Source organism: Aphelocoma coerulescens, chromosome 1A, assembly GCF_041296385.1.
Source record: "Aphelocoma coerulescens isolate FSJ_1873_10779 chromosome 1A, UR_Acoe_1.0, whole genome shotgun sequence".
NCBI classification, from domain to species: domain Eukaryota; kingdom Metazoa; phylum Chordata; class Aves; order Passeriformes; family Corvidae; genus Aphelocoma; species Aphelocoma coerulescens.
Genome location: NC_091014.1, coordinates 15,361,493 through 15,374,352, shown reverse-complemented (window position 1 = coordinate 15,374,352; position 12,860 = coordinate 15,361,493). Strand labels below are relative to the sequence as shown.

Here is a 12,860-nt window from a genome sequence, read left to right as displayed (position 1 = left end):
AAAAAGACAAATCTTGTGTTCATATTTTGTTAAGGGTTAAAACTTCTTTCCCAAGCATAAATTTGTTGGCTACAGAAGCGAGTTCTGGTGAGGCCAATGCTGATGCAGGCTTTTTATTTTTAAATGATTAGTTGTCTATTCGATATTGCTGCATGGAGGGCGTGGCAGAAGTCACACTTGCAGCACAAAGAACATCTAATGTGCTCAAATGAATTGAAACAAGTTATAACAGAGCACCTATGTGTTCTTTGCTGCAGGTTAGAATCAGTGCTACTGCACAAATGAAATAATACCTAGTCATGCCATAGGGATGTAACAGAGACATGCTACTCACCATCTTATTATATGAGGTAAAATTTTCTACTTTTGTTACGACTATTTACACTTCCTAGAGACTGTTAAGATTTGCCCTCTCACAGCAGTTTCCAACCTACTACGAATTTAATTTAAATTAGACTGTAGCATGATCTCCTGTGGTCCTTTCCAGTTCTCCACCAGAAAGAATTAAAACGTTTTAGCGTTGTGCATTTAAGTCTTTTAGTATAATCTGAATTCTTTACAGCAGACAGCCACAGTATGTATCAAACAAAAAGCTTACTTCAAGCTACAACTCAAACAAAGCCAACTCGCTAACTCTTTAAACATGTAATTTCCAAGCTCCATACTGACCTCCACTTAAGAGGTGATTCTTTGAGGTATGACCTTAGATAAACTACACTGCCAAGTTATAATCAGGCTAAAAATATGGCTCTCTTTACTGGAAAATCTTCCCGTGTTTTATTTTCACATTTATTTTTCCTCAGCAAGTATTGACATTCACATTTACTAAAACTCCACATTCTTTTGGTGCCAGAAGTCATATAAATATAATTCTTCCAAACTATAATACTAGCCACCTCTTCATGTACTTGCAGTTTTATACTGTCAATTTACTTGTTCCCCAGGAACTTACAAATTTGTTAGCAAATCTGAAAAACATTATTTAAAAAATGTGCACACACAAGAGAGACAACGAATCAGTTTGAAGACTGACAACTGAGTAAATCAAAACTTCCAAGAACAGCAGTTTCACACCTGTCAGTAACCATGCATGCCCTACTGCTCCCAGGCCACCAAGATGTGTCAGGCAGAGCTGCTGCCCTGTGGTACTGTCACAGCAGCTAAATCTAATTTTTAACCCCACGAGATTCCTGCAAGTTTTGTTAAGATAATTGCATATATCACATAAGGGACAAAGCGATTTCACTCTTTTAGAAACCAGTGTTCAGAGGAATAGCTTAATGCTCCAAACAAAGCACACAAATCTATCCTTTCTATATAATTAAAACCACTGTGTTTAATGTTTGAAAAAATTTTGGCACAGCTGCACGTTATGAATTTGCTTTTCAGCCACAAACACTGGACTCTGTTTGCATCGTAAGTGAAACATATTTCAATACTCCCAAAGTATTCTGCTTGTGACATCAGCCTGAAGAAATTCTTGCAACTAGTTTCCTCACATAAGCCATTAATAATCTGATGCTTATGACTCCCATAATACTCCTCTCCTCTTACATAGTTGCACTTTTGCTTAGAAAACAGTAAGAAATACAACAACTCAACAGTCTATGTAAAAATGCTGAACTTGCAAGCCAACTTATAAAAAACCAGAAGCTGAATTAGATTTTAGAACAGTTTCAACTACTCAAGCTGAGGAAACATGCCTAATCATTGGTACCAGGTGTGGAGGAGCAGTCATTTTCAAGACTCCTCCACAGGTTTAAGTAATTAAATCCAGACTTTCCACAACAACTCTTGTTCCTTAAGAGAACAGTAAAAGCTACATCATTCTAAATATATCTAAAGATGCAGGAAACAAACATGCAACAGTTTTCACAGAAGACTGCTGAAACAGCAGCATTTAAAAAAAAAAAAAAGCTTTAAAGTTTCTTCCTGCTTGCTGTTTTGGGGGGTTGTGGGTTTTTTGTGGGTTTGGTTCTTAAGACTTCCTGATATTCTGAAAAGAAATCATAAGTCTACTTCTCTTGCCTCCTGCAGAGAAACTAGCTTTATTTCCTGTAGAGAAATAATATCACCAAATTTGAAGAACTACTTACAGGAAACAAGATAATGCTGTAAGTCAAGCCTTTGCATACAGTAAAGATAATAAATGCTTTTTTTTTTCCTTTCCCTTATTATGTGCATTTATTTTACAAGAATTTACTATTTTCTTAATGTTTGTGTTGTGTTCCAGAAGTAGTACTATTTTCTTAATCTATATATAAGTTTACAGAGGCCCTTATTCCAGTAGTCCTGAGCCTTCTGCTTCAAACTCAGGTTCAGTTTTTTTGAACAAGTGATCAAAAATTTCTTGCGGGCCTTACACGCAGTTTGCAGCTTGCTTTGTACATCTGACGTCTCATCTGTTTAGCACCCACAATGCCTAGTATACACCAAAACATAAAGTTGCATCTCACAAATGTGACAAACAACTGCCGAAAAAAACTATATTCTCCTCTCATTTACTACTGCCAGATGCCTTCCTGTACGCTGCCTACTCCAAAACTCTGGGAAAAGCCGTCCCACCTGCTGAAGCAAAGCAGGGGGCTGCTCTGGGCACGCCGAGACCGCTGCTCTCGGATGAATCAGCACTGCGTAGAAAACACAAGGCTCCTTAAAGAGGCTTGCGATTCCTGCAGCTCCTGATACTCAAGTCCCAAACAGCAGTCCTTCGGCTATGTTCACAACTAGTTTAGGATGCAGCAAAGCTCCGTGTTTATGAAAACAGAGGCGTAATAAGCCCACACTGGTGAGAAGAGCGAGCTGTGTTGCTCAGCACACCGAAGTCCTCCTACCTCAGCGGGGAAATGAATGGCAGGCAAAGCACGAGAATTACTCCGATTTCACCATACAGGAAGGTAGCCACTGCCGTCCACTGGAAAGTCATCGTCCCGGCGGCCTGCGGAGGAAGGGGAGGCTCAGGCGGGCGGCTCTGACTTCCCCTCCCGAGCGACGACCGGGACAGGGAGGTGGGGACCGGGACAGCCCGGGGTGGCGCTGGCCCGGCGGGGAGGGTCCCCGGCAGAGCCCCCGCGGGTTCCTCCCGCCGCCTCCCGCCCCCCGGCGCTGCCAGCGCCCCCTGCGCGGCCGCGCAGCCCAGCGGCCGCCCCATCCTCCCGCCCGCCCGGCCTTCGAACCTCGTCAGCGCCGGCGCCCGGTGGGGCTGATGGCGGCCAAGGGGCGGGAGCGGTCGGAGCTGCGGAAGCGCGGACCAGTCTCCCGGCGGCGCAGGGCGGGGGAAAGGGGTGTCTGTGCGGACACGGTGCCGCCTCCGCCCTGCCCGGGGAATGTGGGCCGGGATGGGGCTGAATGACACAGCGGGGGCGGCGCGGGGCTGCCGCCGGCCCGGCCGGGGACAGGTGCGGGCCAGGGAGGGAGGCAGAGTCCGGCCCGGCGGAGCGGGGCTCCCGGCGCACAGGCCGCGCTCGTTGCGGCCCGGCCGCCCGGGCACACGTGCAGGGCCGCCTGCGGAGCGGGGGGGCCGAAAATGACGGCGGGCGCGGAGTTACCAAGGGGCCGCTCCTCTGTTGGGGAACGCGTGGATCTACGGGCTGAGCAAGGTCCAAATGAGCATTACGTTTTCTCCTATCGAGGGAATGATTGTAAGCATTTTGCTGCGGAATCCTGCTGTGCTCATGCCAGCGGTCCGTGACTCCAGCTTAATCTATTGGGGACTTCAACTCTGCTCTCCAGCACTATCATGAGTTTCTCAAGTTGAATTAAAATACTGCGTGTGTCTATCCATTCCCTCCTCCATGTGTTACATTACATTAATGTATTAAGACCCAGTAAATTGTTTTCTCAAGAAAAACAGGTCCAGTATTTGTAAGGACAGCACAAATAACAACCGAACATCAGTCTAAAGCACTCAAACAGGCCTGTTTGGACCTCATGAATCAAACAGTATTCCTTCAGAAAACCCTGTTCTAGCCTACTGTCCTGTGCAATGTTTTTATCAGTGTACCAAGGCTCCAAGCACATTCTTTCCATACCTTCGTACCCATTTACCCATTTCTTGAGCACCTCTTTTGCTAGCCATACAACTCTCTTTGCCCCTGCATAAGAAAGACATCCTCTGATCATTTTTTCCTGTTGATCATAGCAGATGCTGAGGTGCTGCCAGTGGAAGAGGTTACCTTGTCTACCTGGGCATCTCCAGCACTCTTTGATACAGCTACTTGCTTTAGGGAATTTTTTCCCAATTAAGTTCCATCAACATGAGATATATAAAATGCTGTGAATAGTAGTTCTTTGTTACTCTAATCCATTAGAACTGACATGGGGTGGAAGTTCTTGCATAAGCAGTTTTGAGCAGAGCTGTTTGAAGCTGCTCACAATCTGAAATTGTTTACTTAAAATTTCCCAGGTCTGCAGCCTGGGGATGGAGCCAGTGTGTCAACATTTTCCTAGTTGCTGCCAAGCAATGTCTGAATGAAAGGTTACATCTCAAATAATTGTTTATGCATAACAAATACTGGAGAGAGATATAAGCAGTCATTTCAATCTAATCTACACAGTAGGAACAGTCCCGGTTTTAAGTAGTATTTCTAACACATTTTCACAAACATATTTAATCAGCAGTATAGACAAAACACAACCTCTTCGAATGTTCTGGTTATTACATTTTAGCTATTGGCCTACAGCCACTATACTTCACTGAAGCTGTTAAAACGTTAATACTTTCCTTTTATTCCAGAGCAGTTTCCATTTCTGAGCTGCTTACTCGCCTCTTTCTAGTACTGTAAACTGCTCTCCCACTAGCATACCCTCATACTGATAGGACTGTATTCACTCATTCCCACTGCCAGAGACTTGGAGTCTGCTTTTTCACTTTAGAGGCTTCGTAAGATCTCAGAAAGACTCACTGTGAATTTGACTGCTGTGCACTTCCACTGCGGCTGATGCGTGTTCCCCAGCAGCATAGAATGAAACCTGAAGAAAAAGAGAGGTCCCCTGCAAACATTAGTGAGACCTCTCTTCTCCTGCTGAGTGCACTCTGCTGCTCCTGGAAGGAATTCTAACTGAAGCTGTAGAAGTCTGGGTTGTTGATCTAAGGCTGTCTCTCTTATACTGAATCCCCATATGATGAATATCATGCCAGACAATATATACATAATGGCTGGCTGGTTTAGGGAAAAAAATCACAAATCTTCAAACATTACAGTTAAAAGGAATACCTTCCTTTTCAATCAATAAGGTGACAAACTATTCTGAAGCAGAAATAGGAAATGCCTGTATATTAGCAACTGGTTAGAGGACTGAAATCAAACTAATTCTCTTCTGAAACAAAAGGAAAGTTTAAACTTGTTCTGTTCTGTTTTGGCTTCTGTGACAGCCTTCTCATCACCATACACTGCTTTTGGCCAACCATCAACCCACAAGACCTAAGAAATTTAACAATAGGCAATAGAGAAAATGGGATTGTATAGGCTGTGTGAGGGTGCTGGGGTTATTGAAGCAGGGTAAAAGCTGCAAAAACATACAGGTATTACGAGAATATGGTATTGTTGTGCAGGGGGGGTTTAACATAAAGAACAGGATCAGTTACAGGAGGCAAAGAACCTAAAATAGGAAACAATGCTTTGTATCTTATTTGCTTTGTACTTATGTTAACAATATTTAAAAACTAGAAAATCAAAGGGCTGACCACCTGGTGATGTTAAAAGTAACATGTACAAGGAGAAGGACTACATCCAGTGGTTTTAAACGGAATTAGAATTTTTCTGTAATCAAATGTCTTCTAATGAGAAATATGACCATATTCTAAAAATAACACTGGTAGTTGAATAACTCCCATCCTTAGCAATTTATGTATATTGGAACAATATGGTGTTCAAAGTATGGCTCAAAGACTCCAACTTTGCAGTTTATTCTATGGAAACACAGTGAAGTATATTCAGATGCATATAACATTTAGAATGGAAGGCGTGAGATTCATTTCACCCTTGAAAAGGGATGATGAACTTCCATTGACTTTTATGATACACAAAAGGCCAGATCAGGCACTCCATAATTAATACCAATATTAACAGCAACCTAGGTCTTGTACTTCAGGCAGGAATCTCTGTGATTAATCTCACACAGGCACAACAACTGCTGCCTTCAAAATCATCAAGTACTCAGTTCCTAAATAGGTCAAGGTATTTCCAGTCCTCTAAAATTCAATTTTCCCACTACAACAGAAAAAATAAAGAAAGCCTTTGTGTTGATTATATATATTAAATTTTTCTTCTCTGCTCCTTGAGGCTAATGGGATAGTTTGCTACATATAATAGTTGCTAGACAAATCATAAAACTCTCAAGAAAGTGGCAACAAAGGGCTTAGTTTCACAAATCCTTTTCCTCTACGATTCAGTTGTATAGTTTTACCTCAGAGGAGCCCGGAGGCATTTCAGAACTGAGGAGAACTGAGTTGCACCATAATTGGATGAACTTGATACTGGAAAATTTGGCAGTACAAAATACATAGTCATGCAGTTGGGAAATAAGAACTTCTGCTCTAAAACTGGGAGCTCCTAATTTACATGATGAATATTAGTTGAGGACAACTGAAACACTGTATGAAGTATTAACTGCAGAAGACACTGTGGGGAGTTTACCTGGAATGCTATACAGAATTGTGCCCAACTAATGTCAAGAAAACATTACAATCCAGAAGAATGAAAAAATAGCTGTCTGAGGGAAGGGAGACACACCAAAAATGGTTGAAGAGGTTGTCTCAATTAGCCTAGGAGAGCAAAGCATATCTGTAGTTTTCCACTTGTTAGCACATCGGGAAGGTGATCATATCAGAAGAGTTACATAACTTTGCTGCCTTAAATAGTGAACTGGACTTGATGACTTGGGTCATGCCTTTCAAACTTTTGTTCATATGCCTAAATCAGACATATTCATTATAAAAAATGATCAAGTATTTTATGCTATTGCATTAAAAATATTGGAACAATTTAAGATACCTGAACTATGAAAACATTTGGGGAGTAGCTTCAGAAGGAACCTTCCCTCCTCCAGACTGCTGTATAACAAAAAAAATTACAATTGCATACAAAACCAAGTTATTTATTTAGAAAATTTGGAACTATTCACATGTATATTCACAGAACAATCAGAGTCAGAAAAATAGGCAATTTTTGGTATGAATTTCTGTGTAAACATGTAAAGAAAACAAATTATTTGATTACAAATAATTGTCCTGTACAGTTTTGTGAAATTTCCCTTGCAGAACAAATGCAGCTGGTGTGTAATGTTATTATCTTGTTCTAATTTTCGCTATTTCACTCATATATATGATTCAAAGCCAAGTGGCTGTCATGCTTTGATAAGCAACATGCCAAGAGGCAGAAAGAACTTCAAGAGCCCCGCTGAGAGAATCTGTCAGCTTTTCTTTGACCTAAAAAGTTCTGCTTTGGTAGATGATAGGGATTTAATCTTGTATACAACTACTATCCTACAGTAGATAAAAAAACCTGAATTTAGTTACATTGAACTTTAAGTCTTGTTCTTTAGATTCAGCTAAGTTTTTACTTAAACTATCTCTTAGTTTTCCTTTTCTTTCCCTTTTCATTTTCCTTCTTTCCATAATTGTTCATCTGTGTTTCTTTTGCTATAAGAAGTGTAGAATTTTTCTAAGTTGTAAGTTTAGAAAGTTTTAGGCTGCAAAAGGAACATCAAATTTAAAAGAGGATAGTATGATGAGCTTTAAGCTTATGTTATCTAAAGCAAAAACTTCTGTAGTTGCTCCCTTTGTATTCTTTTGGTCTGAAATTACTGGCATTATTTATAAGTAGTCCTGATTTTAGGAGCTTTCATGTAAGAAAGGCCCTAGTTTTGCAATCATATTGCTGTAAGCAATTATCCTGTGAAAAATTAAATTACTGGGGCCTTAAAATAATCAATCCTGTGTGTAGTAGTGCATTGTAAACAGAATTCCACATTTGTAGAATCTTGAATATTCTCTAGAGTGAAAAATAGAGACATAAAAATAGAATAGTATCATCCAAATGATAATGTTTTGCTGTGTTGAAGATACTTACACAATATATAAATGTGACTAAAAAGTAAGAACCCAATTAAAACTTTTGCAGTTTATTGACAATTGCAAAATACAAGTTTACATAGGACTAACATACTTTCACACGCCATAATGGTCATTCAGATAATCTAATACTGCTGAGGTACTTGATAAAACATTAAAAACTTTTTTTTCTTGTTTAGAAGTTATCCGCTCCATCATGTACATTAAGTGGTGGTGAAAACATGTAAAAGGAGTTCCGTGCTCAAGAGCTATGTCAACCCAGTCCTGGATGCACTGAAATGGTGTCTCTTCATATCCTGCAAACATAGCTGGATTTGCCAAGAGTCCTCTAGCCACCATTATACCTTCAAATTGGAAATTAAAGCAGTAAGTTACATTCTAGTTTAAATTTTATGCTAAATCTTCTTGTAGATTTTGTGCAGCACCCCTTAGAACAACCACCCGAAGCTTACAGATAGTAATGGGAGAACAACAGGGATGAGTATTACAGCTTTATCAGAGAAATCCATTGAACACGGCAGACATCAGAGTATCTACAATACCTATCAACACATACCAGACATTTTGAAACAAAACACAGGTCACAGAAGCATTTCTTCCTTTCTTATGAAACTGCAAATAAATAGTATTTTATTTGCTGCATACATTTATTGCCTTTATAACATAAAATTATGATGGAAAGACACAAGAGGACTAATAATTTTCTGTGCAACTCAGTCTATTCACTGACCTTCTTCCAGTAAGAGCTCAATGGCTGAATTACATAAATTTCAGGACTCGTATCTGCAGCAAATCTTTCTGAACAAGCATGTAGTGTATTTGCAACTCTAATCCCATATTGTCAGATAAACCTACACAAGTTCCATTGTAATTTTTCTGTGATTAAGGGATTCTGTTTTCCTGCACTACCAACATACAATCTATTACACTTAGTTTTTCCTTAAGAAACAGGATGATCAAAAATGAAAAATTTCTTTTGTCACTGTCCACGACAGAAAAAACTGAATGCTTTATATTTTTACTACTGAAGAAGGTCAGATGAACTATGAGAACATTGTTTTGTATTATGCTTTTCCTTCCTGCTCTGTATTTGGGGGGAGATTCACTGTAAGCAGCATGGTAGTTTGGTTCATTTTCTGTTGACGCTATTAAAAGGCAACAGGGTGAGCAGAAACCTGCCACATGTACTGTTCTCTTTCCTGTTTTTCTCTAGCTGAAAGACACAATGTCTGTAGATACAGATTATCTTTTCAGAACATACACCATATATCCATATTGTCTTGAAACCACAGACAGTTGCAGGAATCTACTGTGACTAAGTAACTGCAAAAAATCCCCAAATTTTACCACTGAAATGAAAGTGCAATGCTTCACTGTGTCCTTGAAGTTCACCATCTGGCTTAACAGTATTTCCCTTTTCCACTGTGTTCTTACTGTAAGAAATTTGCTCCCATGTGCAGGAAGCAGAGATTTCCAAGTGGAAGTTTAGTTCTTTAAGAGATGATCAGCTCCATTAAGAGACAGAATGTCTGAAGGTCCCCCCGAACTCCACTACTGAGTGATGAGATAGCATAAATAATCACAGAGCTTTTGTAATTTGTCTCGGAAGTAATTATTTGTGGCTTTGAATAACAGTGCTCTAGTGTTCTGACAATTACCAGTGATGCTGCTTATGAGTTTGTAAGGCATCTAAAATATCCTCTTTCATTTGTCTCTTCAAGGAGAGAAAGCACTCAAATCATGTCCTACTTACATCCAAAATAAATACCTTGAAATCTGATAAGTTTACTTAGAAAATAGAGTATGTTTAATCTTACCATCTGCTTCTGTCAAGTGATGAACATTTTCAGCATCTTTTAAAGTTTTAATGTCTCCATTAGCCACAATAGGTATAGACATGCTTTGTTTAATTATTTTAATTGCATCATAATGTACAGGTTGATGCCTTTCTTCTATACTTCTCCCATGTACTGTAATCCATGAAACTCCAGCTGCTTCAGCTTTTTGACACAGGTCAACTGTTCTTTTTAAGTCCTCATGGATCCTAAAATTGCAAGGAATGAAAGCAGTAGGTAGTAAGTTTCCCTGGCCTATATAAAAAGCACTCCTCTATAGGGAGGAATTACCACATATTTCTATAAGTAACAGTATAAAGACAGTATTACTGTAGGAAAACTGTTTGATTTTTGTTTTTTTAAGACGTATGAGTTTAGTGTAGTGTATGGAAACTGTTATTTATTTTAGCATTTCCCAATTATATCACATCTCTATAATATACATGGTAAATTTTATAGAGATTGAGCAAGGGTACCCAAAAAATCTAAAATAAGCACCATGATTTAGCATATTTTGTGAAAAAAAAAAAAAATCCAATTTATAATAGTTCCCCTTTCCAGAAGGACTGGAAACTAAGTTGAAACTTAACTGACAAATACGCAAAAGCCATATAGGATGTATGGTTAAATAATGGATCAAGAATGGTCATAGAATGGTTTGGGGTGGACGCAACCTTAAAGACCATCCAGTTTCAACACCCCTGCTATGGAGAGAGTGGATCTTCCATTAGACCAGGTTGCTCAGAGCTCATCCAATCTGGCCTTACAAATTTTCAGGGATGGGCATCTACAACTTCTCTAGGCAACGTGCTCCAGGGCCTCACCACCCCCACAGTAAAGAATTTCTTCCTGATATCTAATCTAAACTTGTCCTCTTTCAGTTTGGAGCCATTCCCCCATTCTTGTAACACCACGCTCTTGTATGAAGTCTGTCTCCATCTTTCTTGTGGACCCCCTTTAGGTACTTGGAAGGCTGCTGTAAGGTCTCCCTGGAACCTTCTCTGTGCTGTACACAAAGCAATGCAAAACAAGTCTACAGAAGTTTAGAAGCTGATGTAGGGAAGCAGAATGTATTCCTTACAGCAGCTGTGAGAGCAGCTCCCAGTTTTGTTACCCATCCCTTTATACCCAACCACAGCTATGGCTCTGCTCTCTAACAGCTTGCAAAGCAAATCCTTGTGATGATATAGACTATGCATTGCTTTTCTTTTACAGAAGCCCTTTAATCTTTTAACTTGTACTTTCATGTTGTTTGGATTGCAAGAGGACTCTAGTTTACAGTATGTTATCTGGATAAGTAGTCAAAGGCTGTGCTGGTTCTAAGTTTTGTATTAATTGCCCCAGATATCTGAGTCAAAAAAAATCTCAGCAGTCTTCACACGTAAGGAAATTACTATAATATGTATAATATGTAGTATTACATTAACAGAATTACAAATATTATTACTATGACACTAAATTATTTCTTTAAAAAAAAAGAAAGATTCTTCCATGTACCACAAACAGCACTTAAGTTAGACCTACCTTATTTTAATAGATACTGAAAATTTAGGATTGTCGATCTGACTCCGCACATGTCTCACCATATCTTTAACAAGCTCAGGTTTATTTATTAAGCAAGCACCATAACCTTCTGAAACCGCCCATCTTTAAAAGAAAAAGAACATTCATATTCTACATTTGAAGAAATGCAGATCAGTATCAGTCACATACATCAGTTTCTTTCCTTATGACCTTCAGAATATGTGGTTAAGTAATCAGAGATAGTACTGGCTTTAGATCAATTACTTGTTTGCAGTTTGATACAGCTTTTAGATCCTGGTTCAGTCTCCATTTTGCTACTAGAAATTTGGACAAGTACTAATCTCTTTAAGTTCAATTTTCTGTCCATAAAATAGATTCATAAGGAAGATAAATTAAAATTTAATCTACAGTGCATGCATGAAATAAATATATTGATGTTTCCCCTTCCCCTTGGTCATGGGTTTCTTTCAAACAGATGAAAACTTTGGATTGAAAAGGAAGTTTTTTTGAAGTGCAAGTGATGGTATTATTTTAGTGATATTCTGTTCTCACTGTTTTGACTGGCAAAAATAACCTTTGCTTCCACTTAACAGCAGCAGTTTTAAAATAATTTTTCTTATAAAAAAGACGATAGAAACTTTTGTTATTTTGAAACTAATATGCACAAGAAACAAAGGATTCAAATGTAAGTATGTATTTTTCGCCTAAAAGGAACAGACAGTTTGACATACTTAACTATAGTTAGCTTAAAAAAAACCCCAGTACTTCCATTCAGAAGCCTCAGATCTCTCCAAAAAAGTTTTCTCAAATACTATAGTTTTAAGTCAAGACAACCTAATTAGAACAGAGAAATTAAGTATTTGCACCGTAATATTATCTTTTACTTTCCTACATTTTTCAGGTCTTCATTTAGAAAAAGACTGCCTGACAAACATGTAATAGATGGTTCTCAATTGAACCAGTTAGAAACAATCTTACTACTCTGTTTCAGTGTCAAGACAAAATCTTTATGAATTTTAAGTGAGAAGTAGATCACTAATTCACTATACTTATAAATTAAATAGAAGATGGAAGAAATTATTTTCAGCACTTTATCTGTATAATTTTATTTTGAAGACTATCCTTCACTTGCAGAAGTTTGAGACATCAGGGACTCGCCTCATTATTCTGGAAATTGCTATATCATTATTCAAAACACTCTGCAAATTATTTGCAGCAAGCTCTTTTTGGGAGTGCACATTTAACAGTTGTCAAGAAGGGATGGGCACTTCACTTCTGAGCCAACACTCTGTATTCAAAGAAATTAATAAAGGCAAGTTGGCAAATACAACTGGTTTTCCCAGTCTCACCACGGTGACAGGCATCTCAGAGCACTCAGAACAGTGCCTTACCACATAGACATTTCTGACAGGTTAAAAAGCTCTTAC

At 38.9% G+C, this 12,860-nt stretch overlaps 1 protein-coding gene across 4 annotated transcripts in view; it reads right to left on the bottom strand.

The window, feature by feature from the left end:
- The window catches only part of DUS4L (dihydrouridine synthase 4 like), a 40,467-nt gene that overhangs the window by 23,038 nt on the left and 4,569 nt on the right, over nt 1-12,860 (bottom strand). For 2 of the 4 annotated variants that reach the window (XM_068994862.1, XM_068994870.1), the window contains exons 5-7: nt 11,434-11,556; nt 9,892-10,118; nt 8,104-8,418 (exon numbers count right to left, since the gene is read on the bottom strand). In XM_068994862.1, the coding sequence (XP_068850963.1) occupies nt 8,171-8,418; nt 9,892-10,118; nt 11,434-11,556 (598 nt within the window). In that variant the 3' untranslated portion in view covers nt 8,104-8,170. Of the gene's footprint in view, nt 1-2,834; nt 2,939-3,176; nt 3,327-8,103; nt 8,419-9,878; nt 10,119-11,433; nt 11,557-12,860 lie in introns of those variants that run through there. The other 2 variants (XM_068994885.1, XM_068994876.1) reach the window with 2 other exon arrangements.